This window comes from Halichoeres trimaculatus, unplaced genomic scaffold (genome assembly GCF_033239565.1).
Source record: "Halichoeres trimaculatus isolate MK-OKI-2021-1 unplaced genomic scaffold, fHalTri1.1 fHalTri1_scaffold_24, whole genome shotgun sequence".
NCBI classification, from domain to species: domain Eukaryota; kingdom Metazoa; phylum Chordata; class Actinopteri; order Labriformes; family Labridae; genus Halichoeres; species Halichoeres trimaculatus.
The window spans coordinates 8,135,422-8,163,411 of NW_027437202.1; the positions used below are offsets into that span (position 1 = coordinate 8,135,422).

General features: G+C 42.0%; 1 protein-coding gene across 2 annotated transcripts; it reads left to right on the top strand.

Moving 5' to 3' along the window:
* Window positions 1–23: 23 nt before the first annotated feature.
* Window positions 24–27,481, top strand: LOC141786208 (inactive dipeptidyl peptidase 10-like). Of its 2 annotated transcripts, none has more exons than XM_074664958.1 (27): window positions 24–314; window positions 9,888–10,002; window positions 10,097–10,192; window positions 14,632–14,726; window positions 15,953–16,027; window positions 17,005–17,057; window positions 17,199–17,280; window positions 18,628–18,748; window positions 19,331–19,485; window positions 19,560–19,657; window positions 19,735–19,858; window positions 20,532–20,570; window positions 20,745–20,852; window positions 20,967–21,058; window positions 21,354–21,401; window positions 21,500–21,618; window positions 22,232–22,279; window positions 23,000–23,098; window positions 23,269–23,338; window positions 23,551–23,679; window positions 23,772–23,837; window positions 24,204–24,258; window positions 24,354–24,453; window positions 24,800–24,858; window positions 25,883–25,955; window positions 26,191–26,264; window positions 26,367–27,481. In XM_074664958.1, exons 1-27 carry the CDS (start codon window positions 255–257, stop codon window positions 26,499–26,501), a joined length of 2,388 nt encoding a protein of 795 aa, XP_074521059.1. In that variant the 5' UTR covers window positions 24–254; the 3' UTR covers window positions 26,502–27,481. The 2 variants fall into 2 exon arrangements, with proteins under 2 accessions (XP_074521059.1, XP_074521060.1); XM_074664959.1 differs by lacking the exon at window positions 24–314 and adding an exon at window positions 8,418–8,527.
* Window positions 27,482–27,990: the final 509 nt, after the last annotated feature.

Below are 27,990 nucleotides of genomic sequence, written 5' to 3' on the forward strand. Positions count from 1 at the left end.
GTGGCTGCAGAGAGGAAGAGGAGAGAGCGCGCTTACTGAGGAAGAACAAAGGAGGGGAATCAGATTGTGTGTTTGAATGGATCGCCTCTGGTGAAGCTTTTGCATCAACGAGGAAGAGCTCCTCTTTAATCCTTTGTGTTAGGGGCTTTTTTCTTTGGGGGGAGTAAACTTTGAATGTCCCGCTGTATGGGAGTGTGTTTGGGCTTTTATTTTACCAACTAAAGGAGCATTCTGTGACAATCTAAGGAGTGAAGATGAACCAAACAGCATCTGTTTCTCATCAGATAGACTGCCAGCCAGCAAAGGACACAAAGGTAGGATGGATCTCTGCTTGTTGTTTTTATTTTTTATCTTATCACTACTTTTTTATTCATGTGCAGCAATTATTCACAGAGAAATCATTGATGATATAGCACGCTGGATGTGACTGAGCAACTGTTGAATAAAAAACTAACTAATTAAAATTCAATTACATTTTAAACACAGATGGTAACTTGTTACGCTCTGTCAGATTGAACTCTACTTTTTTTCTGCCAGATTAAAGGTTCAAAGTGTGACCCCAGTATCTGACAGGGCTTCACTGACAGCAGCATGAAGGAATAAACGGCACAGTTTATGCAAAGCAGTTCTTAGCTGGGAGCTGATCTCTCAGACCGAGATGCGGAGTATAATCCAGAACAATCCCACAGCAGCAGGGTTGGCATAATCTAGCAGTTTTGGTTTCTTGTGCTTTACACTTTTCCAGGATCAAAAACTTCAGCACATCCAGTGTTTTATGCTTCTTCTACTTTTTTCTTCCATCCACAGTTTGTTGGCGGAAAATCACTTCCTGATCTGACCCGAGAATCTTCAAAACTCAGATTAAAAACAGAAACTAGGTCAATAATTCTGGAAAATAAGCAGGGATGCTTTGTTGCTTCTCATATTTAGCCTGCGTGGTTTTAATTGTGCCATAAATCATAACTCAGTAATCCTCAGTTGTGTGCTGCCAGCTTCATAAATAAGCCAAAGCCTCTTGAGAAACATGAGCTGTATATGAGGATTTACACCACAAATCTGCTCATGCCCGTGGAGACGTACATTTTCGGTTTGGAGTAGTGCAAATTGTAGCCTGGTCTTGATACGAGAAACATGCAGTGAAACTGAAATGAGTTTCCAGTGAGCTTACCAACACGTTTGATGGACACTGCTTCCAAGTGTTGGGTTTGTGCCCACGCAGGAACGGCTGTGGTAAAAAGCTGGGCTGATCTTATTCACCTCCTGTGAAGGCTGCAGTCTGAAGTCTAACAGAGCGGCGGTGTGACCCTTCATTCAGGCGCCGTGCAGGCTGTCAATCATCTCTGTGTGGACACAAATTAGAGGTGTGTGTAGGCGTGAAATCCAAACATAGACACTGCCAGAGCGAGAAAAACAAATATTAACTGATTCCAAATTATCAAGAGACATAAAATATGCATTTTACTCTCAATATTTGATTATTAATGCTTGTTTTACTCCCCCTGGACCACTAGGATAAAAGCTTTTACCCCTAAGGTTGCGTGTGTTTGAAGGTTTTTGGGCACTTGGGGGCAGCAGAAACAAGCTGTGACCTTACTGTTGACATATCAGTTACATTTTTGCATGAAGTTGCTCATTTTCACAGGAGAGCTGGTGTGCAAGAGTTTTTGGGAGGCTTCTGCAAGAAAACCAAAGCTTTTATTTTAACTTTTAGAATTGTATGACCATGATTACGATTTGCTTGACATTTCCCCCATTTTCAGCTGGTGCCATGATCATGATGGTGTTGCTAAGAAACACATTATTCCATGCTATATTTATCATATATATGTATTTATAGATCAATATCTGTCAAATCCCGCTGCACAGAGTCAGAGGAGTAGGAGTGTGTTCATACAGAGGAGTTAGCAGTGAGTCAGTTAAACACATAATGAACATTACTTCAGAAAAAACAGCATTAAAAAAATGTTTCTTTCTTCTTCAACTTGAACAACATAAAGCAAAAAGTAAAAACTCCTGATCATCTCAGTTCCTCCTTTTAAAAAGGAAAGAACAGGCTAGAACTTTCCTGGGCTGAACTCCAGGCCCTGAAACCTGTGAAACTGAACAGATTGCCGTCATAACAGAGTTTAACAGCCTGTGCAGCTCCCGAGCACAGTCAAAAATCGCTGAATGTTAACATTAGCCTTGTGCCGTCACTTGCCATCTGTTACTGTGCTGATGGACATCGAGTGAAGAGGCTCATTAACGTGTACGCTTTGGAGGAAAGATGATAAACTCTGAACCAGCTGCCATCTTTGTGACTGAAATGACTGCACACAAGATGCTCATCGACCTGTGATCCGCACGTCACTGCTGGTTTGCAGCATTAGGTTTCTGTATTTAACGCTTGAGACTGATATGAAAACCACTTTTGAGGGCAAGGAGAGTGGAGCGAGTTGTTTCTTCACTGCCTACACTGTTATTGTGTGAAAGCCAGACTGTTTGTGAGATGAAATGCCTGCTGCCAAGTTCTGCTGACACAGAAAAGTGGTGAAAGAGTTATGAAAAGCCTGAAGAAGTACTCAAGTATGTGCTCAGACCCTGCACTGAGACCTTACAGACAGGAAAAAAGTCGTCATTGTGCAAAAAGCGTGTTCTGAATTCTTTAGTCTTAAACTTCCAGAAACAGACTCTTTCAGGTGCACTTGTCCCTTTTTTTTTTTTTTAGATATGTGCAAAGAGATTTAAAGTAACTGAAAATTAGGCCAGATAGATTTGATCAACTGCAAGTCAATTTCTTGCCACAAGATGGCAGTATAACACAAGGCTGCTGCTGCTGCTGTCAGAGCTTGTTCATGGGCGGCTTTGTTTTTTTACTGATAGCTTTGTAATTTGGGGTCCTCTCCAGGCAAAGCATATTTAAATACTGACACATAACTTAAAAAAAAAGTAAGATATGAATACTTAACAATAAATCATATGAATTAAAGCATTACGAAGCCCTTCCTGCAAATGCATCTCTCCTTTTTTCATTTATCTAGGATGTACTCGTCCTTGTTGCACAAACCCACGTTTATGTGCATGAGTTTTATTTTGGGGGGGGTCAGTGACTCACACTCATCTCATGAGGAATCGTCTGAGGTCAGATGGCTGCAAAGCATAATTGCCCAAACCAAGGTCACTGCTGTGAAGGCAGCAGCCAGAGGCAAAGGAGAAACTGCTGGATTCCTCTTATTCAGCTGCTAATGCTACTTTCAAGCACACAGAAAAGCAGGGGTGGTTGATAAGGTAGGGAAGTTGGTAAAAGCTCGGGTCATTCTTGCATTGATTTGTCTACGGGCTGGAAAAAGAAAGAAACCAGCTGATACATTCACTGCACCTAAAAGGGAATAAGCAACAGGTAGCGTCAGTCCTTTTAAAAACATTTCTCTGTTATCAACCCTTTTTCTGAAGCAGTCTTAAAGGTCAAGGATGCTTTCATTGTTTTCCAAAGACAACTTTTCTCTCGATTTAAAGAATTGCCTCATAAAAGTATAACTTAAAGAATAAATCATTTGCTCTGAACTGCTGCATTAATGTAAAAAACCACCAGACATAACTCATCTCCAGCTGCAGGACAAATATCCAACTCTAAACAAGGGCTCTTCTTGCAAAACTATGACAAAAACTAACACAAACAACAATAAAAACTTTCTTTTAAACTTGATAGCACAGTGTTCTGTTTATGATGTTATTATATTCATGTAATCAGAAGAATTATTTAGCAGGAAACAGCTACCAGCTAATCGCTATCATTAGCGCTGTTAGTATTCATCACTGAAAACAGCAGGCACCTTGAGGTTTCACCTCCTGCATTCATATTTATCTCCAGCACAGCAATAAAAGAAACCACATATTGTTTGGTAATGATATTATCTCTGACATTAGCGGCTGTTTCGACGTGTTGTAGCGCCCTCAGGCCTGTACGTTGACAGTTAAACGGTCGGTTTTAACACTTTTGAAGTATTTGGACTAAAATTTCTCAATGTTTCTGGGTTTTGCTGAACTGTAAAAGAAGAAGCTGAAGTTTGGTTCGTTCCTACTGGTGGGCAGTCACAGCTGGTCAAGTTTAGAGCTGAATAAAAAGCTCAGAGAGAGACAGATAAGAAAGGGCTGAGCAGCTTCTGCCTAATAAAAGCTTTTCTCTTAATCAGTAATGAACTCTCTGATCCATGGCAACTCTCCAGGTGCTGCTGTAGAGGCTGGAGACGGAGAAGGAGTGAGAGGGTGAGAAGATGTGGACTGTAAAGACCGAGTAAAGGTCATTCTTAAACTCTAACCATGTTGAATTATGTGACATTGTCGGGAATACCAACTTTTATGTTTTCCGAGTAAGATAAGAAGCAAGTTAGCCTGAGCTTAGCTTGAATTAACGAACATTTCTATGCCAAACTTTTAATTAACCCACGAAGCGTTTCAGTCTGCTGTCCATGGTGCTGAAGAGACCAACACCTGTAGCAAAACATCTGCAGTTTTTTAAAGCTGTTGTCATTTTTTTCAGACAGCGTCTCTCCGTGTGACACCGCTGGGAAGTCAAGTTTTCTGTTTCTTCCAGCACAGCGGCACCTCTTACTTTATTTCTGATAATCTTTTTTAAGCAGGTTGAGTTCACTTTGAACTCCTGCAGAGTTGAAGTTGAAGTCTAAATCTTGCCTCTGGGCATAAACCTCTCTGGGATTTCACTTTTCCCTGTCAATCTTCATGCTGCATTTTGATGCCGTGACTTCTGGATGTAAGAAAAAATTAAACTTAATCGTGTTTTAGCTAAATTTAAGTACAGTGGAGAAAAAAGATATAATTTCATGCATTGAACAAAATTTCCTGAGATTTTTCTGATTGCATTTTTAACACAAAAACCGACTGAAGTGATCTCAGAGGGCCTGTGTGTCACCATCAGCTGACTCCTCCCTGTAGCATAATGAGATTATCCAAATAATGGTGCCAAGTGAAACTGGGTTGACTGATTTTACTTATGAATGACACCATTTTTCACGTAGTTAAGTCAGAACAGAAAACCGTGCGCGTGTGCCAGACGTGTGTTTACTCCGAGGAGGAAAAGCAGTCAGACGAAAAAAGGATATCTCTACGAGCTTTTCTCAAGCAAATAATACAGTTTTTTGTCGCAAATTTTGAGATTGAGAAAACTTGGACTTGAAGGTTGGGAGTGTTTTGTTTCCTGCTTTGAAAGTCGGAGTTTTGACGGAAGAAGCATCAAAATGATGGACCCAGAGCTCAGATTTCAAGAGGTGAGGTGTCACTGCACTCTTATTTTTAGAAACCATGTTATTCTTGTAGAAGGTGTTGACTGAGTGTTGTGACATGCAGGCCCTGCAAAAGTGACAGAATATTTTAAAAAATAGCATCATTAAGTTTCTTTCAAAGCTGAAAAGTCGATGAAGAAAGGTGACATCGTCTGAGTGAGTTATCATAAAGTCCCAGGAGTGTGTGCGTCCTCCTGGGAGGAGCTGAGAAACAGAAACGAGTCCTCTGGGACGCAAAGTGTGTCAGCACTCTGGGTAAGTGATGAATGGGCTGCAGTGTGTGCTGCTGTGAGATTGACGCAGAGGATGCTGGGGGTGTACTGTGTATTGCTTGACCAATGAACAGGTAGCTAGCATGTGTTTGTCAGTCATATTGCTGGTTTACTTTGTTAAAAATCTGGCACTAAATCTAACTTCAGGTGCATGAATTAAGCCAAAAGACAGAAGAAGCCACCTGTATCTTCTATTATTTAGCACATAAATTCACTCTTCTCACTGTTTCGGGAACTTTAACCTGTTCAAATCAAGACTTTTGGGTCCATTAACCCACTTAGGAACCTCCCTTATCTTAAAAACACTTTTCTTCCTAACCCCTGTGGTTACAGACTCAAGCCCTGCAGGTTTCCATCCAGTCTGCAGGTTAATTACATTCACCTACTGTCCCTGGCGTGCAGCCGTCCCTGATTAGACGACAGGCCTGAAACCCAGGAGGGTCTGGAGATATGAGTCGATCCAAGAGCACATCAAGACATTTAGAAAACTTCCATCTGCATGTTTCACACCTTAAGCTAAATTTTTAGCTAAAACAACAGCGTTTTAATCTCATCTTTGCAGATCCTCCTGGGTTACATACCTGGTCGTCTCAGTCTGAGCTAAATTGGTGTTGCAGGGTTGAGGAAAGAAACATCCTCTGGTTGTTCGATTTCTAGCGGAGGCTGAGAGGGTCCAGGCTTTTTAATATTTTATAAGAAAACAAAAACAGAACGGTAGAGTTACACCAAACAAAAAAAAATAATATAGCAGCTTGACTGATTCGTTCCTCTGCAAGAAATCAAATAATAGCTGCAATGAAGCAGGCGTTTTTCTTTTCAGCAGACTAAAGAATGAACATGCAAATATGCTACCAAAGGTTTGCAAGCATGCCCGAACACGCAGGTTAAAAATGCAGCGGCACAAACAAGCACAACCCTCGCTCTGTGGTCTGCAGACTGTGGAGAAGGTTTCAGCCTTGGGGACATTAGTGAACTTCCCAAACAACAGCAGAGGTCAGAGAGAGATCATTTCCATGTGCTCTCTGATTCCACCTGTTTAATATTTAATGGAGGAGGGAAGAGAGTCCAGCACAAGCTTTGAGGATCTCTCCCACCCTCTTCTGCTGCTGCTCTTCTTCTTTTTCTGTCATCTCCAGCTTTCTCTTTTCACGCATCCAGCCCTTTCCTCTTTATCTTTTCCCCTCTGAATTTTCAATCAGCTGCCATTTTTTCCTTCGTTCACTGCTCGCTGACCTCGAGCCTTTCCTCACGTCTCCATTCAAGCACTAACGCTGCTCATTAAGCCTCCATCAAACCCCTCACACATGCTCGCTCACACATTTCTTTAGCTCCTAAAGCTGCTGTCAAAGATTACAACTCTCAACTTATGGATTCAACTGAACATGACACGCCTTTAAGTTCAAGTTCTGATGCTTTCTGAGCAGCAACCATCACTGTATCGTTCTAGTTTGAACTCAACTGCAGGCTGCTTTGTCTTTTGCCATCTCTTCCTTCATGTATCTTTATTTTCATAAGTAGCACAGAGCTCAGAGTGTGTTAAAAGGTTATTAGTGTCTTCAGGGCTTCCTCTATGACACCTATCAGTTTGCATTCAGTCACTCAGCAGCAGCTAAAGGCCGGCTGGTTCCTGATCTGCTCAATTGTCTCGCTCCGTTCCCCTCTGAAGGGATATCTCACCGAGCCTTGGCCTTGGTTCATTCTGCGATGACACGCCAAGCTTTAATCCTATCATTTTATATCCAAGGGGTGTATTCTAATATGAGATATCACACAGAGGCTCTCATAATCCCTGAAGTGATACTGTAAGAGGAGTAGATGACATCATCAGAGGTAAAAATACCACCAAGTGCGAGACACTGGCACACTGTAAAGGCCCTGTGGGGATATTGGAGTGCTGTACTCACACTGCACGCTCTGCAGCTATCATAGAGACATTTCTATAAAGACACAGGACCATCACTTTATTATTTCAACATATTAGCATTGAAGGTGTGAGGAATCAAAAGCCCCATAATGTGATGGGATGATTGAAAAGGCTGTTTTTACATATTTAATGAGGCATGTGCTGTGAAGCATCATTTGTCAGGATTAATTAAACCCCAGACATGGTTTTTGGTTTAATTAACGGGTGATTTCAAGTTTTAAATTGCTTTAATTAACTTGGGAGACATAATAAGACTGTTTAATATGCTGGGACAGGAAATTTACCAGAGTTTCTGACAGCAAATTACATTTTTACAAAATTATATGTGAGTTGATTGATCAAGAAAAAAAATAAAATAAAATGTTTTTTAATGAGTGGCAGAAAGTTAACGGGTTAATATTAACTGCTGTAGGTCTGAACAAGCCTTTTTCCACAACTGTTTCTTTTTTAAACTGTTCTTTAGAAGATTAGCATCATGAAAATAGTTTTATATGGTCAAAATATTTATTTCACCTAGTGTTTGGGGTGATTAATAATGTTTAATTATGCACAAAAACCTGAAAAAAAAATACTTACTGTAGAAAGTAGACCAGACCCATGCTGTTTCAGCACCATGGACAGCGCTACATTCATTTCGGTCCATTACGCCGGATGCTCTAATCATCTGAGAAAATAAAAGCACCCTTAATACAAATATATATAAAAGTTATAATAAAAGGTAAAAGACTGGAAAAAAACTTTGTCAAGGGGCTTTAAATTTTGAAACTGTGATAAGTTACGTTATAATTCTCAACGAAGCACATGTAACGCTCGCTGACTTTGGCGTTGCGATTTAACACCGCTTTTATTTTGAAAGCCCCACACGGAAGTAGCTTTGTTTTCATTCCGGTTAGCTTACCAGTCGTGCTCCTAAATTGACGCGCGCACAGGTTTGGACGTTAGTACCGGGAGAGCGACTGGATAACGGCCGAGGGAAGCTTCGTGTCTCCGGCAGAATGACCGCGTCCAAAGATCCGACGAAGAAGAAACCGAAAGAGGGGCAACAGGACGAGGTACTGACTCAAAATCAACCGGAGAATAATTTTGATTTCATTTAGTTAAAGGAGATGAAGCTGATCGCGATCATTTTACAGGGACGGTACTCAAGACTAGATGTGCTACTGCTGTATTTAAATATAACTGCTGTTAAAATTATTAAATCAAACACAGTGAAGTATTCCAAGCTACAATCGATGATTATTTTGACTAATATAACGACTTTCCTCTTATTTACAAAGCTGATCTTTTTTTAATCTATCCATAATGTCTGTATTTTCAACTACAGGTTTAACTGAAAGTAGAAGTGCCACAGTGTTAAAATAGTCTCTACTCCTAAAAGTCCATTAAAGTAAAATATACTCAAAGTAAATGCACTAATCATGCACAATGACTCATTTCAGGCTCATATATTATGCATAACAGTATTATAATTAGTATTGCAATAATGAATGCATCACTTTGATGTTGCAGCTGGTAAAGGTGGAGCCAGTTTGAACTACTTGATATACTGTTAAGAGGCTCAGGCATTAAAAATATAAATTTAGGATTGATTATTTCTGTCTAGACGGGAAAGTTTAGTTGCACAGATTGAGTGATGCAGAAATCAGTGTTTGCAAGGTGAATATTGCTTTTTCAAAATGTATGGGTGGTGAAATAGACCACAAAGCTGCCTGGAATCAAGATTTGTTGTACTCTCATGCTCCATGCCATCTTCTCTGATGTGTCTGTCTGTGAGGTTACATGAACAGTGAAGTAAACATCATATGACAGATCTACCTGTTGCAGCACCATGTAGTGTCTCTGCTGGAAACTCTTGTGTCCACACCCTGCTTCTTTTGCCAAACGCCTTGCATCATTTCCTCGTCTCAGCTTCAGGTGACTTACATCATCCTGGAATGAAGTGGGAGAGAAAAGATGAGTCCAGAGAAATGATGTAACCCTTTTGCCTCTCCATAAGCAGGACCAGATACAGTATGCAACGAAATTGAAAGTTCGGGATGTCCGAGGGTCTCTGTTACAGTCGGAGCATCGTCTGAAAGACTCAAAAGTACAAACAACATTTTCCATATCAGGCCTGAGGGTTACCTTTTATTTATATTTTTTGGACAAACAGCAAAACTCTAATGGCTTGTTTTGGTAGATAACCACCACTCCGTCTAGACTGGATGATATAAGAGTGTGTACGGTTATATAAGAGGCGCTGCTGCACTGCAAAATCAGATTAATTCATGTAGTTAGACGCTAGATACAACTGCTAACAAGTATTAAATTGATGACATCTTTCAGAAAAAGACTGGTTTGGAACATTGCGCCTGTCCAAGTGTTGGGTAATATAAAGTTGGGAGAGAATCTGAATTTTGTGTTTGTTTGCAGGAGTTTGTGGATGTAAGCCCACCACAGAGGAACTGGAAAGGCATCGCCATATCTCTGCTGGTGATCGTGGCGGTCTGCTCCCTCATCACCATGTCTGTGGTTGTCCTTACGCCTGGTATAGTAATGTCTTAAGTTTTGTCATTTGTCCTTGAAGGGTTAAGTTAAAGGAAGGAGTTTTACATCTGATGAGAGTTTTCTGTGTTTCTCAGAGGAGGTTCCTGGCAGCAGGAGGTCCAGACTGACAGTGGCAGATCTTTACAAACCAGAGTTCAGCGCCCACGACCCTGAGGCCAGGTGGATCAGCGGTGAGTACGCCTCAGTCCTCTCTCTGGAAGGAATATCACTCGTTCCTCATTTGAAAAAGGTGCAGGAGGTGATGCTGTACTTGAAACAGGAGGTGAGGATGACATTACACAGAGAGGAAGGTGTGATACTGATATTACAGATCATAAAAAATCAGGTGAGGTGAGAAGTTCTACAGTTAGCAGCTGCTTTCAGCCTGAGGTTGTTTTGTTGATATCACGTCTTATTTGTTGTAGCACAGAATGTAAACACATGAAGCAATGACGGCGACCCCTGCTGACCTACATCACTAACACAGATGGCTTCACAGTGTCATGTTGAATCAAGAGCAGTGACTCACTGACATACACTCCCACCCTCTGATAAAACATATCCATACAACAATAATACTCCGGTGTTAGATTAATTACACAGCACTCATTGGTGGTGTTAAACCATTACCACAGGAGCAGACCGGAGCTTTAAGTAGATCCTCATTTCATCATTAGCACACCACTCATCTGAGTTATTTCCGCTGTAAAGTAATAAGCTGAAATCATCAATTTTCCCTACATGCACTGCACACTCACACCACGTCCTCTCTGTGTAAGGATAAGACGATGAACTGATACTTATTCTTTCTTTATTAATGATGTAAAATTTTAAAGCCCAGCCATCAGAATAATAAAAGAAAGGCAGTAAAGAAATGAGAATAAGCTTGAGCTCAGCCAAAATGAGCCAATAAGATCTGGACCTTTCATCCAGCATCAGGTAGATGTGTTTCGACACCACCAGTTAAGTCAGAGCTATTCAAACCTGATTTTCTTTCATAACCAGAAGAAACGTTGCCTCCATTACACCGTGCTGACCTTTCCTCTCCCGAATCTTTCCCAAGGCCACATCACCAACACCTCCTCATCACACATTCCTCTCTGTGTTACATAAGAAGCTCTCTGCTGGAGGTGCTACAGCACAACCATGATCTGTGACCGAGCGTTTTATTATGTGTCACACGGCGTGAGCAGGGAGCGCCGTTCCTCCACATGTTCTCGCTTTTGTTCAAGTCCAAATCCTAAATTCCACATCGCTGAATCCAAACGTCCGTGTTGTTTAACTGGCTTCCTGACGGCGTGACAGATTGTGTTTGCATGCAGAAAGAAAAGATTAAGGAGGACACAGAGAGGGAGAAGGGAGGAAAACATCGTCTGTAGCTGACGGAGTCGAGCTGAAACAATGAAAAATCGCAGCAGTTTGTTGACAACATGACAGCTAAATTATTGCTCTAATGGTGAATAGAGGGAAAGGGGATGACTTAATATATCCATAACACCCTTCTGGAGACTTGATGGGGGTGACAGAAGCAGACGCACCAGGACAGAGGTGGAGGGAGACAGAGAGAGACGGCCTATCTGCTCAGGAGATGAAACAGAGACCCTCCGCCTGCTGCGTCCTTCCCCTCCTCTGAGAGATAATACTAATGACTTGTCCTGTGGCCTGTGGCTTCTCATTATGGGCTCTGCTGTGGAGAGCTTTTAACAAACACACATACACCCACACGGGGCACACAGACGTATGCAAGAGCGTTCGTGTGGGGACTGTTCTGCAATGCTGAAGAGGGAGGAGACACGTTTTATTACCGTGGAGTTTAAGGCAGGTTAAATCCATCTCTGTGTTTTTAAGCTTCTGTCCTTCAACTTCACTGTTTTGCTTCAGTCTAACTCTTCTAATGGATCAATTTTCCCCCACAACAGGCAGCTGTTTTCAGCAAAGAAGCCCTCTATAACCCATTACATACCACCTGCTAAGCTCCAAACAGACAGAGAAACTTTCAGGTGACAACAGTGGAGGAGTTTCTTCGTAAACAACCACCCAAAAACCTTAGTTTTTATCATAAACTCGTGGGTTTATGATTAGCAAAGATTAGCAAAAGGATTAGCAAAGAAAAGCTCGTCTAAACAAACTAACTTTTACTTCTGTAAATCAGCAGATCAGATAGATTAGTTGGAAAAAGATGGACTAAATACATATTGATGTAAATTTCTAAACTCATTTAGTCAAGGTCTGACAGAGGTTGTAAACACAACCTGGCAGAGAGAGGAATAAGTTGTTGCTGTTATCGTACCACAATAATGAATTTTTCAGCTCAACAGGGTCAGCTGTCCCATTAGCTGTGTGGCTGAGATTTATGGTGAAGTTGGGAAATTACTCGCTGACACACTGTGTGGTGTAAATCTATTGTAGGCTGTTTGCTGAGAGTGGGTGAAGAAGCTGGTGGTCTGGGTGTGGAGTTACTGCCGGGCTTCCTGTCAGGGTGTTTGGGCTGTTTTTGGGTGTAATTCAAACACGTCGATGATGGTCGACTTCCCTGGGATCTGGAGCAGGACTACTCACGCTTATTCATCAGTGCGACACACCTTATTATCTGTTCAATCAGATTTTCTGAGGATAAGATCACGTCCAGACACTTCAGAAAACAAGATAATATAAAAAATTAAGATGCAGGATTGCAGCTCCTTAAGTTCAGCAGCTTTTCAAACAGGAGCAAAACAATCAAACACGCGAGTGCCCAAATCTTTTTCCTGAGCGCTCGGAGCACGTTTCTGCAGCACAAACACAGATGAGTGATGTGAATAAATAAGGCACTCAGGCACGCAACCTGTTGAAGTAGATGAGATTAGAGTGAGTGTTGGTAAGGAGCAACATCTTGTTTTGTGATTGTTAGTTTTCTCCACTCTCTTCTGATGAGTGAGGTTATCATAAACACAGGAAGCAGAGGGAGAGCTGGAGCTGCTTTTACAGTTAACGGGTCTCTGGGCTTATTAATGATGCTCCTGCATCATCATCATCATCATCAGCGTTATAACCGCTACACTGACTCCTGACGTACGACCATCTAATCGCCCTCAGTGGAGCCATTGCTTCAATCTGTTGACAGTCCTATACGTGCTGCGTTCATGGGGTCACAAGTAAATTATTCACGGAGCTGTTGTTTACATTGCATGTTCTTAATGCACTGCTGATGGGAAGTGGAGCTTGTATGCATTAGATTAACCCAAGAGATGAAGAAACATTCAGGTGCTTACATAAGAGGGAGAGATTTAACGTGTGTGTGTTTGCGTGCATCAGAGGATGTTTGGTTGAGTGCGTCGTGCTTCTTGGCTCGTCATACATGATTGCTAATGAGGTTTGTTCAAACAATAGGCTAAATCTTCAGCAGTGACCCGTATGAATCAAACAACATGAATAATGGATTATTTCTGATGATGTTATGTAAAGTAAGTCTGCACGTTAAAGGAGGAGCATCCTCAGTGTTATTTAACCCCAAATAAATCCTCTCCGACTGACTCAGAGACCCTCCAGAAACGCTGCTCAGTGCTACTTTCTTACCTTTTATTTATGCCTCTCTGTGGATGCACATTCAGCCTGAGAGCTGCCTGTTCTCATGCAGCACTGAGCGATCGCCTCCCCTGCAATCAGCCACAAATTCACTCCAAATAAGCTTCAGGAGTTCTTCAGGGAGAGCGTGGAGGCGCAGCTGCTTCTGGTTCACTTGGATGGGGATGTTCAGAGAATGTAAAGCAAGCACATACTTCCAGCAAGAGCCTGGAAATAAAGGAAAGACCCAAGAGTTTAGCCTCAAACAAACTAACTGGAAGCAATCTTTTTTGTCTTTATGAGATCCATTCCTCTGCATCCTATTTTCAGCCATACCAAGAGGGTAATAACTGCTCTGGAAACTGTTAGAAGATTGAATTTGCTTTCCTTTTCAGCATAAAAATCCCGCATATATGAGTGCTAACGTTTCTTCTTGATTTGTAAAGGTTGCAGGGGTCATTACTGTGACACGTTTGTAGCATCCGTGTAATGAATCTCTGTTGTCTTTCAGTTTAAGTTTAGAAACAGCTGGAGATGTTATAACTTCAGCTGCTGTCAGAGCGATGAATTAATGTGACAGCAGCTCTTGAAGGTGTAGCTGTGACCTACGTAACATTAGAGAAAAGCAGGACGTGTGCGTGTGTGTGCATGTGTGTGTGTGGTTACATGCCAGGTACCTGTGTGTGGCTGTGAATTGCGAATGTTCCCAGCAGACAGACGTCCGGGTCCGGAGCACAGACGGCTAATGAACTGACAGGCTCTGAATCTCCAGAGTAATGGAAACCAGGGACGGAGGAGTCTGTGTTTCTTTCTCTTCTTCTCCTGCAGCAGGTGTTCTTGTTTCCTATTTATTATCCTGATAAGAAGAATAACACACACAGGAATAGCTTTCATTAGCAATTGGCTGCTGCTGATTGATGTCGACTCTAATTTTCACCGTTCTGTTGCATTCCTAAATGAAGGTCAGAGCGTTTCTACTTGCACATGTGATTCTAAATTGAGTGAAGCAAAGTGAATCATTTCAAGGCCTGTAAAATTTACAAGTTGTGTGTTTTTGATGTTTAATGTTTCTTTGTGTTACTTTCAGATTCAGAGGTGGTGTACAGGAACCGTGACGGCCACGTCATCAAGTTTAACTTTGACACAAACGAGACAGAGGTCGTCCTGAGCGACAGCACGTTTGTAAGTTCTTGTTTACATCCATGTGCTCTGATTGTGCTGCTGTCTTACAGACCTGGAAAATATTTTGATTCCTCGAGATTTACGTCCTCGTATATTTCAGCTTTCTTCTCCTGAAAATGTGACTCTCAGCTGTTGTGAAATAAACTATCATACCTGCTCGCTGCTCGTCTCCCTCGGTGGGATTGGATCCCCAGAGGCTGCAGGAAAACCTGTCAGAGCAGCCGACAGCGCCTCATCACTCTCACACCTGCAGAATCAGAATATGATAATATACTGCTGAGTGGGTCGAGCATCCAGCTGTCTGCGCGGCGGGCGAGCCTCGGCCTTTGAGGTCCCTATTAAATCTTCCAGCCTCACCTCAGCTCACCTCTGCAGGAAAAGAGGGAAACAGGATGCAGCTTGTAACGCACTGAAATCACTGAATCGCTCCTTTCGATCAAAATTCACCGTGATTTTAAGCAAACATACTTCCAGGAACATGAAAATGTTGACATTTGTAATCATATTATCCTGTAAATGCTTGTGTAATCTAACCAGGAAAGCCAAAGCAGGCCTGATTTAGCTGCTTTCTAATTGCATCATTATAATCCTGCCATTTCATAACACTCTTACTCTGTAAAAAATGCTAACATTCTCTCTAAAGCACCTTTTTTTTGAGACATCTCTTTATTTAAATGGCTCTTTTCATTTTGCCAAATTTTTCCACCTCGCTCGTGCTTTTAATGATTACATAAGAGGGATTTAATGAGGATTTGAGGCCCTGTGGTAAGCTCGTCAAACCGCAGAAACCAAATGAAAAGGCAGAGGTGGGAAGATCCCCAAAAACTGCACACACCGCCAGCTGCAGCATCTAAACACAACTTTTTACACATGTCACACATAAAAAAACAGAAATATAAAACCAGTCAGATGTGCAGCTGCTGAAAAGTGACTGTGGACATGTTTGAAATGTCACAACCTGCTGCAGCTCCCTGGTGGGTTTCTGGCCTTTAGTTGCTAGATTAGTTTTCAGCCGCCACATTGTTCGACATTGTCATGGGATGAAAGCTGGAAATATGAACAATGTAGCTGACACAAAAAGCAATCACGACGTGTCAAATCCGTGCTGTAAACACTCACCGAGGCTTTTTTCACCTCGTGTGTATTTTGATGCATCGGTTTGGAAACTGTCAGAAGTTTCAGAGTCTTTAACTTTTGCTGATTTTTTTCATTTTTGTGTCTTCTAGATGTCTTTCAAGGTGGCTAAGTACTTCCTCTCTGCAGACCTGAAGTACGCGCTCTTTGCTTACGACGTCAAACAGGTGAGTTTCAGATTCAAACACACCCTCCTCGATCAGTTTCTGTTGATGATCAGCGTTACCAGCTGTACTTTAATCTTTGTTTACTTCCTGGCGTGCTGTTGTTTACATTGTGCATGTGTGTGATCCCTGAGGAAACTGCATGCACAAACAAACCCACACACAGGCTCTCAGCGTGGATCCAGATCTATGTAACGTGCTTGTTTTTTATTTGTATATGCATGTATTCTTCTTCTCTCGGGAAAACACGCTGGAGCTGGCTTTAGTTTAAGAGGTTATCTTTTCAAAACCTGAAGTTTGAGTCTGTTTTTGTGGGTTAGGGTTCGATTTCACCACCTGCACTGCACAGGTGTCTCTTTATTTGTTTTATTTGTGCGTTGTTAGCCTGTCTCTGTGTCGTGGTTTTGTGTGTTTGTCTGCGTGTTAACACTCAGTCGTTCACTGCGAGGCTTTCCTCTCAAAGTCAAGGTTTTTCTATTGATTTTTAGATTTGTTTGCAAACAGATGGATTCAGGCGCAGGTTTGGAGACACTGCTGTGGCTGAGAAACCAGAGGAGGACGTGTGTTTGTCCCTCAGTGTGTTCTGTTAGCATCGTCAGATCAAAGCACGTCTTAAGGGCCTCTCAATGAGAAAGATTTGAGCAGGAGAAAAGAAATGTGTATATATAGAAACATTGATTTCACCCCTCACATCTTCTGCATATAGCGCCTAATTGATTGTGCTCTAGTTTATTTGTTGCCATGGAAACATGAAAACCCCTCGAGGTATAAGAACCATAACCTACTGAGATTTAGCTGCTCTCGATTGAATTTCTTTCACTTGCTGCACCGAGTGTGAAAGAAATCAGCTGTGCGGGGAGCGTGCTGCACAGTCGAGCAGTGGGAGTGAAGGAAAGTGCATTTAGAGGATTTAGACACCTGAAAATACTGAATCAAACATGTGCAAAGCCACAATGTGATGAGTTTGACTCTTCTTGCAGGTGTACAGATACTCCTACACCGCGTCGTATATTGTTTACAACATCTACACCAGGTAAACAAGTTTCCCTTTCCTGTCTTGACAGTTTTTTGATTGTTGAGATGCTTTCTCTGATAAAACCGCTTCAGCATGGGACGCACGCACACACCCAGCAACAGATGGCAGCTGATGTATTTCTTTTTGATCGTGTTTCAGGGAAGTTTGGGAGCTAAACCCTCCGGAGGTGCAGAATGCGGTGCTTCAACACGCAGCGTGGGGACGACAAGGACAACAGCTGGTGAGGCTGAGTGTCTCTGCTTACTGTCCTTAAATAAAAACCAAACACCTCGACTCGCTGGAGGGATTACATCCAACACCACCCTGAGATTATTCTACTGAATTTTCTGAAACAGGAAGTCGGTCAAAGCTAGTGACACAAATTTAACATCACATAAAATCATTTGGCTGATATTTCACTTTAATTTAACACAGGAAGTTAACAGGCTCCATCATTTATTTAGCTAAAAATGTAAATCATGTGTTGGGATTTGCAGTTTTTGTGCTGATTTCTCAAATATCAAGTTTGCTCTTCAACTTTTTATCTTAATAATTTATTATTTGAGCATCTGAGAAATTAGCATCAACCGTGTTACCTGTTGAAAAAAAACCTATAAATCAGCAATGGTTCGCTCCAAAGTCATATGACCCCAATCAGCTGAGGGCCCATCCTTTTGAATTAAGTACATTCCAGGTGTATCATTTGCAATCAAATCGAATGTGAAACAAAAAAAAAAACTTTTTTGTAAACAGGAAATGTTCCCCTAATTATAGCATCACCCAGGAGAGTTTGGGAGACGCCAATCAAACGCAGTCTGCAGCACAGAATCACAGTCCTGAAAGAAAAGACGACTGAAGCAAAATAATTAAAATCTCCAGAGAGCTGTGAGCGTGCAGTCACCATCAACAACACACAGATACTGTACGCAGCCGTCAGCAGCTGTCAGTCATCACTTCATGATTCTTAAAACTCAGAACAACTTCCACATCAGCCAACAAAACTAATCACATCCATCTAAGATGAGAGATATGGATTTTTATAGCTATTCAGTAAAAGATAACCTTGTCATTTTTATGTCTGTATTGGTGATTTTCAGTCTTTCACTTTTCATTGTTTGAATCACGTCAATATTCCTGTAGTGGTCGAAGGATACGTTGTGTTTGGTTCTTATTACAAAGCTGACAGAGATCCACGGTTTTATTGCACATGAAGGCTCTACTTTCATCCGCGCTCTCACATAAACTGTAGATGCTTAATTGGATTTGTCAGCAGGATTTGAATGATTTGCTCCTGAGGAAAGCAGTTGGAGAAACAAAGGTGAACCAAAGGCTCTCTGTGCAGCAGAAGTATGAATTTAAGAGGACATCTGTGAAGACGCAGGAAGCTGTCAGCTGATCAAATGCAAATATAAGAGAAAACACACATACTACGCGATGTCTGGAGATAAAGCAGTGGGTTTAAAATGAAAAAATCTCATTAAAGAGGCGAGAAGAGCAGGAAACAGCCACCAGTAAACAAACCACGACGTGATTTCTTGCATGTGTGAGTCTTAATTAAAAATCTTGTTTCTCTCTTCTTTACCAACAGATCTACATCTTTGAGAATAACATCTACTACCAGTCAGACGTGAGGAGTAACTCTCTGAGGATTACTTCCTCTGGGATGGAGGGGGTCATCTTCAACGGGCTCTCTGACTGGCTCTACGAAGGTGTGTTTGGACTTCCTGTGCAGATAAAATCTGTAGCTAAGTATCTGTGAGATAAGAAAGTTTCATGGTCGAGGAAAGTTTTCTTGCCTTCTCAACTAATGTGTGATTATCAGGAAAGGATTTAAGTCGTACTCTGCACCGTCGCTTCAGCTGTTTAAAGTCTTTCGCAGATTTGTCTTTTGCATTAAAACTGCAGCCGAGCCGTCCAGACAAACCAAACAGTACGGCGATGAAAAATCAACCACAAGCCTCCGCGATCCATTAAGTCTGAGTGTAAACAGATTCAGTAATGATGTGATGGTCTCTTCGCAGTCGCACAAACACAGGCAGCAGCTGATGGGAACATTATAGAAACGTTTCTGTTTGCACATTTCCTGCGAGCCGTGTGCTTCCCCCTCTTTCTGATTTGCTCTTGCTTTGGATTGTAACCAGCTGGCTGATGTTTTTACCGGGGAGGAAAGTGCAGATTAAGTGTTAAATGCTTCTTCACTGATTGTCGTGCATCAAACAGAATCAGCTGAAGACAAAAACACCGCCTCCACAAACGAATAAACGCTCCTTTCTTTCTCCTTTCTTCCTCAGAGGAGGTTTTGGAGTCACACCTGGCTCATTGGTGGTCACCTGATGGAGAGAGGCTTGCTTTCCTCACCCTGAACGACACCTTGGTACCCAACATGGTCCTGCCACAGTTCACAGGCACCGCCTACCCTAAAGGACTACAATACCCATACCCTATGGTCAGTCTGGGCTCTGCTGCACCTTCTGTTTACCATCTGGTTTTTATTCACTGAGATCTCTTTTCTCCTCTCAGGCCGGTCAGATTAACCCGACTGTCAGATTATCAGTAGCCAACCTGTTTGGAGCAACACACACTCAAGAGCTGCAGCCTCCAGATCAGCTGAGGCACAGGTGACACACACTCCAATGAACGACAAACTGACAGTCTCATTATCCGTTAGTTAAACTCTGCTCCGTCTCCTCTGCAGGGATTTCTACATCACCATGGTGAAGTGGATCAGTAACACCCACCTCGCAGTGCGGTGGCTCAACCGGCCACAGAATACCTCACTGCTGACGGTTTGTGACGCCACCATCGGGGTGTGTGTCCAGGTGGGTGCCAAGTGCTAAAACCACAGCAGGGTGTCTGCGCTTCCCTGAGAAGTCTCAAAAAGTCTTCAATTCATGTATCAAACATTAAGGCCTTAAAATGTCTTTGATTCGTTCAAAATGTCACATGCTGGTCTTAAATATATCACTCAAGAGTAGCTGCTTTTCATTTGTACCTCCAGACTAAAGATGTGTTTTTACTGTAACTTAACTTTACACCTCGTAACTTTATTGACTTTTTTAAAATTCTTTTAACTTATTCAGAGTTTTATCTAGAACAGCTGTAGCTTCTGTTACTCTTTAGAGCAAGAAAATTCACTTGACTGTCAGTCAGATTTGTTAAAACAGAGGTCAGCTAAAAGGAAAGGTGTCGGTTTTATTCTGATTATTACAGGAATTCAATTTTCAGTCTTTTTTTAATTCAATCCCTGTGATGTGAAGTATCTGCATGCTAGCTAGCTAGTCTAGGATTATGGGTAATTGCAGATTTAGTAAAAGTTGACTGGATGATGTTTGTTTGGATTACAATACAGCACAATCCCCCAACCATTGCGTGTGTTTACAGCGTTTTCGGCCTTAAATTTCATTCAAAAAGTCTTAAATTTGACTTTCTTAAACCCACTTTACGCGGACCATGAGCAGCTCCAGTCACCATGTTTTCTCCTCCTTCCTCCAGAGACACGAGGAGTCTTCAGACACGTGGCTTTCTCGACAGGTAACTGATGTTTTCTAACAGCACATACAGAAGGAAACATCTCAAAGCATGGTCTCCAGCTGTAGAGTGTATTTATCTTTAAAGCCATACACGCTCCATTATGGAGGCAGAAGACATCAGGACTCTCTCATGCATACCCTGTTTCTCCACTGAGCTCTGCGCTTGTGTCTGCAGAGACAGCAGCCGCTCTTCTCCAAGGACAGGAGCAGGTTTTTCCTCACTGTGCCCATCAAACAAGGAGGTCAGGGAGACTTCCAGCACATCACCATGTTCACCAGAAAGGTGACTGAGAAAACACTCTTTCGTCTTATCATTAGCCGACGAAATGTTTGCATTTTAAGATTCTTCTGCAGCTCTTTGGTGAATTTCTGGTGTTTTTAACTGATGCTGTTTCAGCCACGAAGCGACAAAGAGGAAATGCGACACCTGACCTCAGGAGACTGGGAGGTGACAAGAATTGTGGCTTACGATGAAAACAACCAGATCTTGTAAGTTCATGCAGCAAAATACTTTTTTTTTTAGTTTATACTGAATGATTTTTCCTCCAACAGGCCACATCTCCGTTTTCCCTCAGTAAAGACTGCGGCTGCCGCTAACCGGGCTTTGTTCTCTGAGAGGAAAATAAGTAAAGAAGAGTCTTTAACATGCTTTGTGCGCTGCAGGGTTCATGACTGTATAAATCTGTGTTTATGGACGGCGGCCTCGATGCGGCGGCGAGAGGAGGCGGATGTAAAACGGATGTGTGACCTTGTCCTACTTTATCCTCTGCTCTTTCCCTCTCAGATACTTCATGAGCACAGAGGACTCAGCTCAGCACAGACACTTATACAGGTACCACACACTCTACCTTAAAGCTTTTCGTTCACGCTCTGTTTTTTCTTAGTTTGTGTAAATTTCTGACTTTTCTAACCTTGTTTCCCCGCTGACAGAGTGTCCACTCTCGGGCTGTTTCCACGTCGATGCCTCACCTGTGGGCTGAAGGACGAGTGTTTGTTCTTCGATGCTGACGTCAGTCCTGATGCTCAGCACGCCATCCTGCACTGCAAAGGTCAGAGAGAGGCAGAAATATGAATTAAATTGACTTTTTTTCAACATTAAAACCAACAAAAACTTGTCTGGAGGAGGAGATGTTTGTTTTTGTGAATCCTTTTTTTAATTTAAACACTGCACTGCAAAAAACTGAAATCTTATCAAGTGTTTTTGTCTTATTTTAAGTAAAAATTGTCTTATTATACTCGATATGAGCCACTTTCAACTTATCAATCCAGAAAAATGTCTTGTTTCAAGTTATCAGAGTACAAAAATGAGGTTTGAATCGCTTGTAACCAGGAAAAAAATCTGCCAATGGAACAAGAAAAAATTGCTTGAAAATTTCCTTGAGACTAGAATAATCTCTCAATACAAGTAACTTTTCTCAGAGCTCATTTTTGTCCTTAAATAACTTTAAACAAGACATTTTTCTGGACTGTTCATGTGAATTTGGCTCATATTGAGTCAAAAAAGGAATTTTCTACTGAAAATCAGAGAAAAACACTTGATAAGATTTCAGTTTTTGCACACTTAAAGATTTATGAGCCTCCTAACTTGTGAAATAAATCAGCAGAAATATAAACTCAACATGTTAAAACAATAAAAACAGTCTGTTGTCGTCTGGCGTGCAGGTCCTGGGGTTCCAGCTGTCCTCCTCCTGAGTTTTGATGACGTAGACTGTGAGTTTTATCCGCTCTTCCCTTTCATGTGAAACCATTTGTTGATTCTGTGCGACGTTCCTGTGGGCGGGCAGATGTGCCTCTGCTCTGAAATGCAAAATAATTTGCAGCAATTAAGCCTTGTCATCTCATTTGTGTGAAAACATGCGCAGCTGTTGGATTTGATGTTCTGCCAAATTGCGCTGGTTTGTACATTTCAAGATGTTTAATGTGTTTCACACTTTGAACAGCCGCTCTTCATCTTCCTCGATTGTTTTCTTGGACAGCAAACAATCAAAGCTGCTCTCATGTTTTTACAAAGATGGATTGAACAGAAAATGAAGTTAAAACTAAAGTTTCCAACCCTCTGCCACTCACATGCTCAGAATATCACACATGATCCATCCTGTGCTAAAATATTGACAAGCGTGTTATTATTTAATGCTAGGAGCAGGGCTCTGCTGTACATGGATTAGCTGTAATGAAATAAACATGGGGTCGTGCTCTTCTATCGAAGTGGATTACATGATGAATATTTCATCAGAGCTGTTGTCTTTGTGTTATCTTTATCTCTGCTCCACCTCCTGGATCACCTGTGCTTTCAAACGCCAGGAGGGATCATGAATATGTGTGAAGAAATACTTTTAGACCTCTGGGCAATCCTTGCTCTTCAGACTCTGTAGGAAAAGAGGAACTGAAGGCTCTGTGTGTCTCATAAACGTGGTTTTTCTGATTTCACAGCGTACTTCATATTGGAGAACAACCTCCCTCTGCGGCTGGCGCTGGAGACCAAAAAGACGATCCAGACAGAAACGCGGACGATCACAAACGATAACTTTGGTATGCGTTATCTGCACTTAGCTGTGTGTTCATGTGCATTCAGTTTATAAGCGTAACACATCCTCATGAGGTCGCTGAGCCGCTCCGAGGACACAGCAAGCAGCTGTGTGTGTGTGTGTGTGTCCTCTGCTTCACCCTCCTTCAGTTAATGTGTGTGTGTCTCCTCGCAGAGCTGCCGCTGAAGCTCATCTATCCTCCTGACTTCTCCGAGTCCTTCCTCTACGGCCTCCTGCTCGTTGTGTGAGCTCGCTCTTCTTTATTGCGTCTACATCTTTTTCATTTACTCTGACTGCAGAGCGGTGAGAATTCACCCTGAGACAGCTCCTGTCCTCTGCACCTGCAGGCTGCTTCATACTTTTCTGCAGAAATGAAAGTAAAAGGAAGTGAAATGTAAATTAAGAAACTCAGAGATGTGAGCTGTAAGGGTGAGGGTGTGGATCTGTTTTTCACAGGGGCAAATCTCCAGGTGGACAGGTGGTGACTGAGGAGTTTCAACCAGACTGGGACTGGGTCCTGGTGGGCTCTGAGCAGGTCGTTGTAGCCCGACTGGACGGCAGAGGATCAGGATTCAGAGGCCAAAGGTTTGGGAAGCATGAATACTCAACATGATCTGCAAAGCACTAGTTTTTATCCATTTAATTTTATCGTCTTCTTCTTCTCCTCTTCTTCTCAGGATCCTGCAGCAGGTCCATCAGAGACTTGGCACTGTGGATGCAGAGGACCAGATTGCAGCTCTGGAGTATGTAATATATTTTCTTTATTTCAGATTGCTGAAATAATCTGAGATAATTACATGAACATGCATTTAGACGTCTTCTTCTTTTCCCACTCGCTGCACATCACAGCCGCACAGATCCAGTTTTTCAACGTGCTGCTTTTCAGATAAAAAACGCAGCAGTCGATGCTGTATTTCCCAGTTTTCTCATTTCTTTTCTCAGCGATCCTCTCTCTAGTGGTCAGTGAAAGCATCACAGGGGAGTGTCAGTAATCCTCTGTGGCTGCGACCTTTGACCTGCTCTCCACTGGTCTCTTGACAGCTCGTGAATCGAAACTCCTCGGCTGTAGGAAGCGTGACTTCTGACGCTGTCTCCTGGGTGTGTTTCAGGTACCTGACGAAGCTGCCGTTCATCGATAACACTCGGGTTGGCGTCTTCGGAGAGGTTTGTTCATCACGTGAATGACGTGTAGCTACTTTTTGTGGAATAAAACCTGATTGGCTGGCTAAACCACAGTGTGTATCGTACTCACGTTGCAGGGCTACGGAGGTTTCCTGACTTTGATGATGCTGAAGTCGACGGAGAAGCTGATCCGCTGCGCTGCTGCTCAGGCTCCCATCATCGACTGGTCCATGTACGGTGAGCAGACTCCTCTCTTCTTCTTCTTCTTCTTCTTCTTCTCTGAACATAAAAGAGAATCTTTATTACTTCTTCAGCCGCAGAGCTCAAGTTCTGCTTTCAGGAATCCATCCTTATTGAGTTTTGAGGATGAAAAGCTTCATCAGGGGAGACAGCGCTGTATTATTCTGGGATTTTACTTCTTCTTTACAACTAAACAGAGCAAAATGAGGATTTCTAGAAGCTTAAAATGACAGATGTGAACCCCATGGTGCATTTTTTTTTCCCCTAAATACATGAAAATCTCTGCATGCTCGTTTGAAGAAGATGAAACTGTTTAATTGGCGTTTGTTCTTTTTTCCTCCAGCGTCTGCGTTTTCAGAGAGATACTTCAGCCCATCTTCAGCTGAGGAGAACAAATACTCTGTGAGCTGCTTATTTTATCATTTTAAAACACACAATCACATCTTTTCAACTAAAAATACACAGTTATAAGGCTGCAGATGTGAAACATACTAAACTTTGTGAAAGTACGGCTGTCCTTCTGGAGTTAGAGGTTAATTTGAGTCCAGAAAACCTCCTGATAAAATCTTTAAAAAATGACTTTTCATTCCACAAAACCTCTCCGTATTTCTCATGGTGGAGGTAAAGGTCAGACTTAATGAAAACACACTCTGCTTTGGTTCTTTTCACAAACACACTGTCTAGAATAAATAAAAAATATGGCCACGAGCATTTTCCCGCCCTAAAACATTTGTCCTTTGCAGCAGCTCAGAAGAAAAAACACACAGACAGGAAAAAGCCCGAGGCAGAGGCAAAAAAGAAAAATTACACAATTGTCCTCTAAGTGAAGGTTGCAGTCAAAGTGTGTTTTTCCTCCTAAGTGGGTTGCCTTTCCTTTAACTGGGCCAGAGGACGCTATTTTTGTGACTCTCACAGCTGGAGGTCTGAGAGGAGGGGGCGAGGGGTCTGCTTAAAACGGCGCCCGGAGAAGACAGGGACGCGTCTCAATGTGATCGGATGATCATCAGCAGAACATCATCACTCACCGCGTCTTCTGAGACTCGCACAGAGTAATGGGATTTTAATGTTTGTTGGTTTGCATACAGCTGGAAGATGATGGGATGAGAATGATCCACATCTGCTGCAACAGATCCTCACACACGTGAAACACTCAGAGCGTCCATGTTTCATTTTCATTCCTGGTCAGGTTTCTCTTTGCTGTAAAGGTCAACTCGCTTTCAGAATATTCCTCCATGACATTTCCTGGAGCTTTTTTCTGCTCACACTGCTGCTGTTTCTGGAGTTTTTAAGAATCAGTCTCTCATGTTGTTTCTGTGACTTTGTGGCCATAAAAAGATTTCAAACTCTAATTTAACCCTCTAATATTTCTAAAGCACTGAAGAGTATCCTTTAATTTGATGTGTCTGTGTGTGTTTGTGTGGTCCAGGCCTCCAAAGTGCTGCCTAACATGCAGGGTCTGCAGGGAGGGACTCTGTTTCTGGCTCATGGCACCGCTGACGGTGAGAGCATCTTCTCTCTTCTCACAAATTAAAGCACAAAAACTGTCATTTTCACAGTAACCGCTAATGTCAGTGATTAAAGTAGGCGTCTGCTGGTGTTCACGTCTTTTAAAAGCGAACCTGTCATTGATGCAGACGGTATTATAACTCGACCTCGATGAGAGACGCAGCTTTTCTATCCAGCAGATGAATTAACCCCGGTGACACTTATTTGCATGTTCTGTTGTTTTCACAGCCAACGTTCACTTCCAGCACTCGGCAGAGCTCATCAAACACTTAATAAAGATCGGAGCCAACTACACTATGCAGGTGAATACTACAGCTTAAGAATGGGAGCACATTCATTGACAAAAACTGCTTTAGCTGACGCTGGAGACATTTATTTATTCCTTGTGGTTTTTTTTTTGTAAGATCTACCCAGACGAGGGACACTTCCTGTCAAAACGCAGCCGGATCCAGCTGACTCACTCCCTAATTGGTTACTTCAGAGGCTGTCTGCTCGACGCATCATCGCTACTCGACCAGGAAAAGAAGGATGACGAGTGAGAGTCTGTTTATGTGTGTGTGACCCTGGTTGACTCAGCAAGCGTGTGTGTGTGTTTTTTATACCTGTAGCACAAAAGTTTGACGGACGACACAAGCCTCTTTTTGACACATCAAACTATATCTCTCACGTCATCGAGTCCGTTCTGTTGTCAGATGATTCGACTTTGAGGCGGCAAGATTTGAAATCAAACAAAAAGTAGAGAAAGTTTTCAGAAAGTGGGTAGTTTAGATTCTTGTGTTGATGGCTTTCTGTCTGCACAGTCTCACAAATGTGGTGAAATTAGCACAAACTATGAGTGCACAATAACACCTGTTGTGTTTTATCAGTATTATGTGTTATTTTATACCTAAATGTCACCAAAATCCACTTAATGCTCTTAATCTGTGCATTAAGCCTTTATTCAGACAGTTAAATTGAGACTTGTGCAAATTAATTGGTTTAAAAAGTGTCTAATTGCTGTACAGGATAAATTATTTCAAGTGCAATTTCTCTTCACTTTGCTGCCACTTTGTGCTTAAACGTATTTTTATTTCTGCGTCAAACACTTAAAAACCTCCAGGTTTCAGAGCTTTGGGAGTGATTCAGAAGATGACCGTCTTTGGACAAGAGAGCCATAAATCACAGAGATGAATGTTTGTTTTTAGTTTTCAGACATGTGCTCTGTGTGTCTTTAATTAAAGAGTAAAATCAAGAGAAACAGGCATGATGAGCAGAATATGAAAGCTGTGGTTACCTTTAAATGTTGACTTTTAGATCCAGTTTTAGTCTCAGAGGAAAAGTTGAGCTCTTTGGACACAAGTCTTTTTTGAGGTGGTTTAAAGAAACACTGTTTGGAGTCATATTTATTGTTTGGATCAGGGTTTGTACTGTGAATTAAACTTTATTTTATATTCTTTGGGGGGAGACATTGTGGGGAAAGGATAACCTATGAAATCTTGTTGTATTTTTGGCTGTTTTAATATTAAAGAATAAAAAATCAGCTCTGGATTTGGTGTTATTTACTTTGCATGTGCAGATACTTGAATATTTGACTATAAAGCGAGAAAGAACAGATATTAACTCACTGTTGCAGGAAAGAAGTTTATAAAAACCTTATTCATTTTTATGCCTTTGCCATTCAACAGTCTGCTCCATCCTTCCTCTGGTTTACATAAGACAGCAGTGCCATTATATCTCTCTGCTAAGCCTCTTTAACATCCGCACAGGCAGGGAAATGTAAGACAAATCTTGAAGGCATTAGGTGGCCACTCATACAAAAGCAAGAAATTTTCCTTATCTCCCTTTCTGTCCTGTCTGACCTTTATAAATCCCTTGTCCACACTCTGCAGAGACTTTGTTCAAACTGAGCCTTAATTACTTCAAAGCAATTACAGAGCCAGAGATGGAGGCTTCATCCGCCGAGGAGGGAGGGAAAGTCAAGCAGAAACTTCAGAAACTGTGAGTTCAGACTTGATTTTAAGGATGAGTCTGCCTCTGATAGAAAAAATA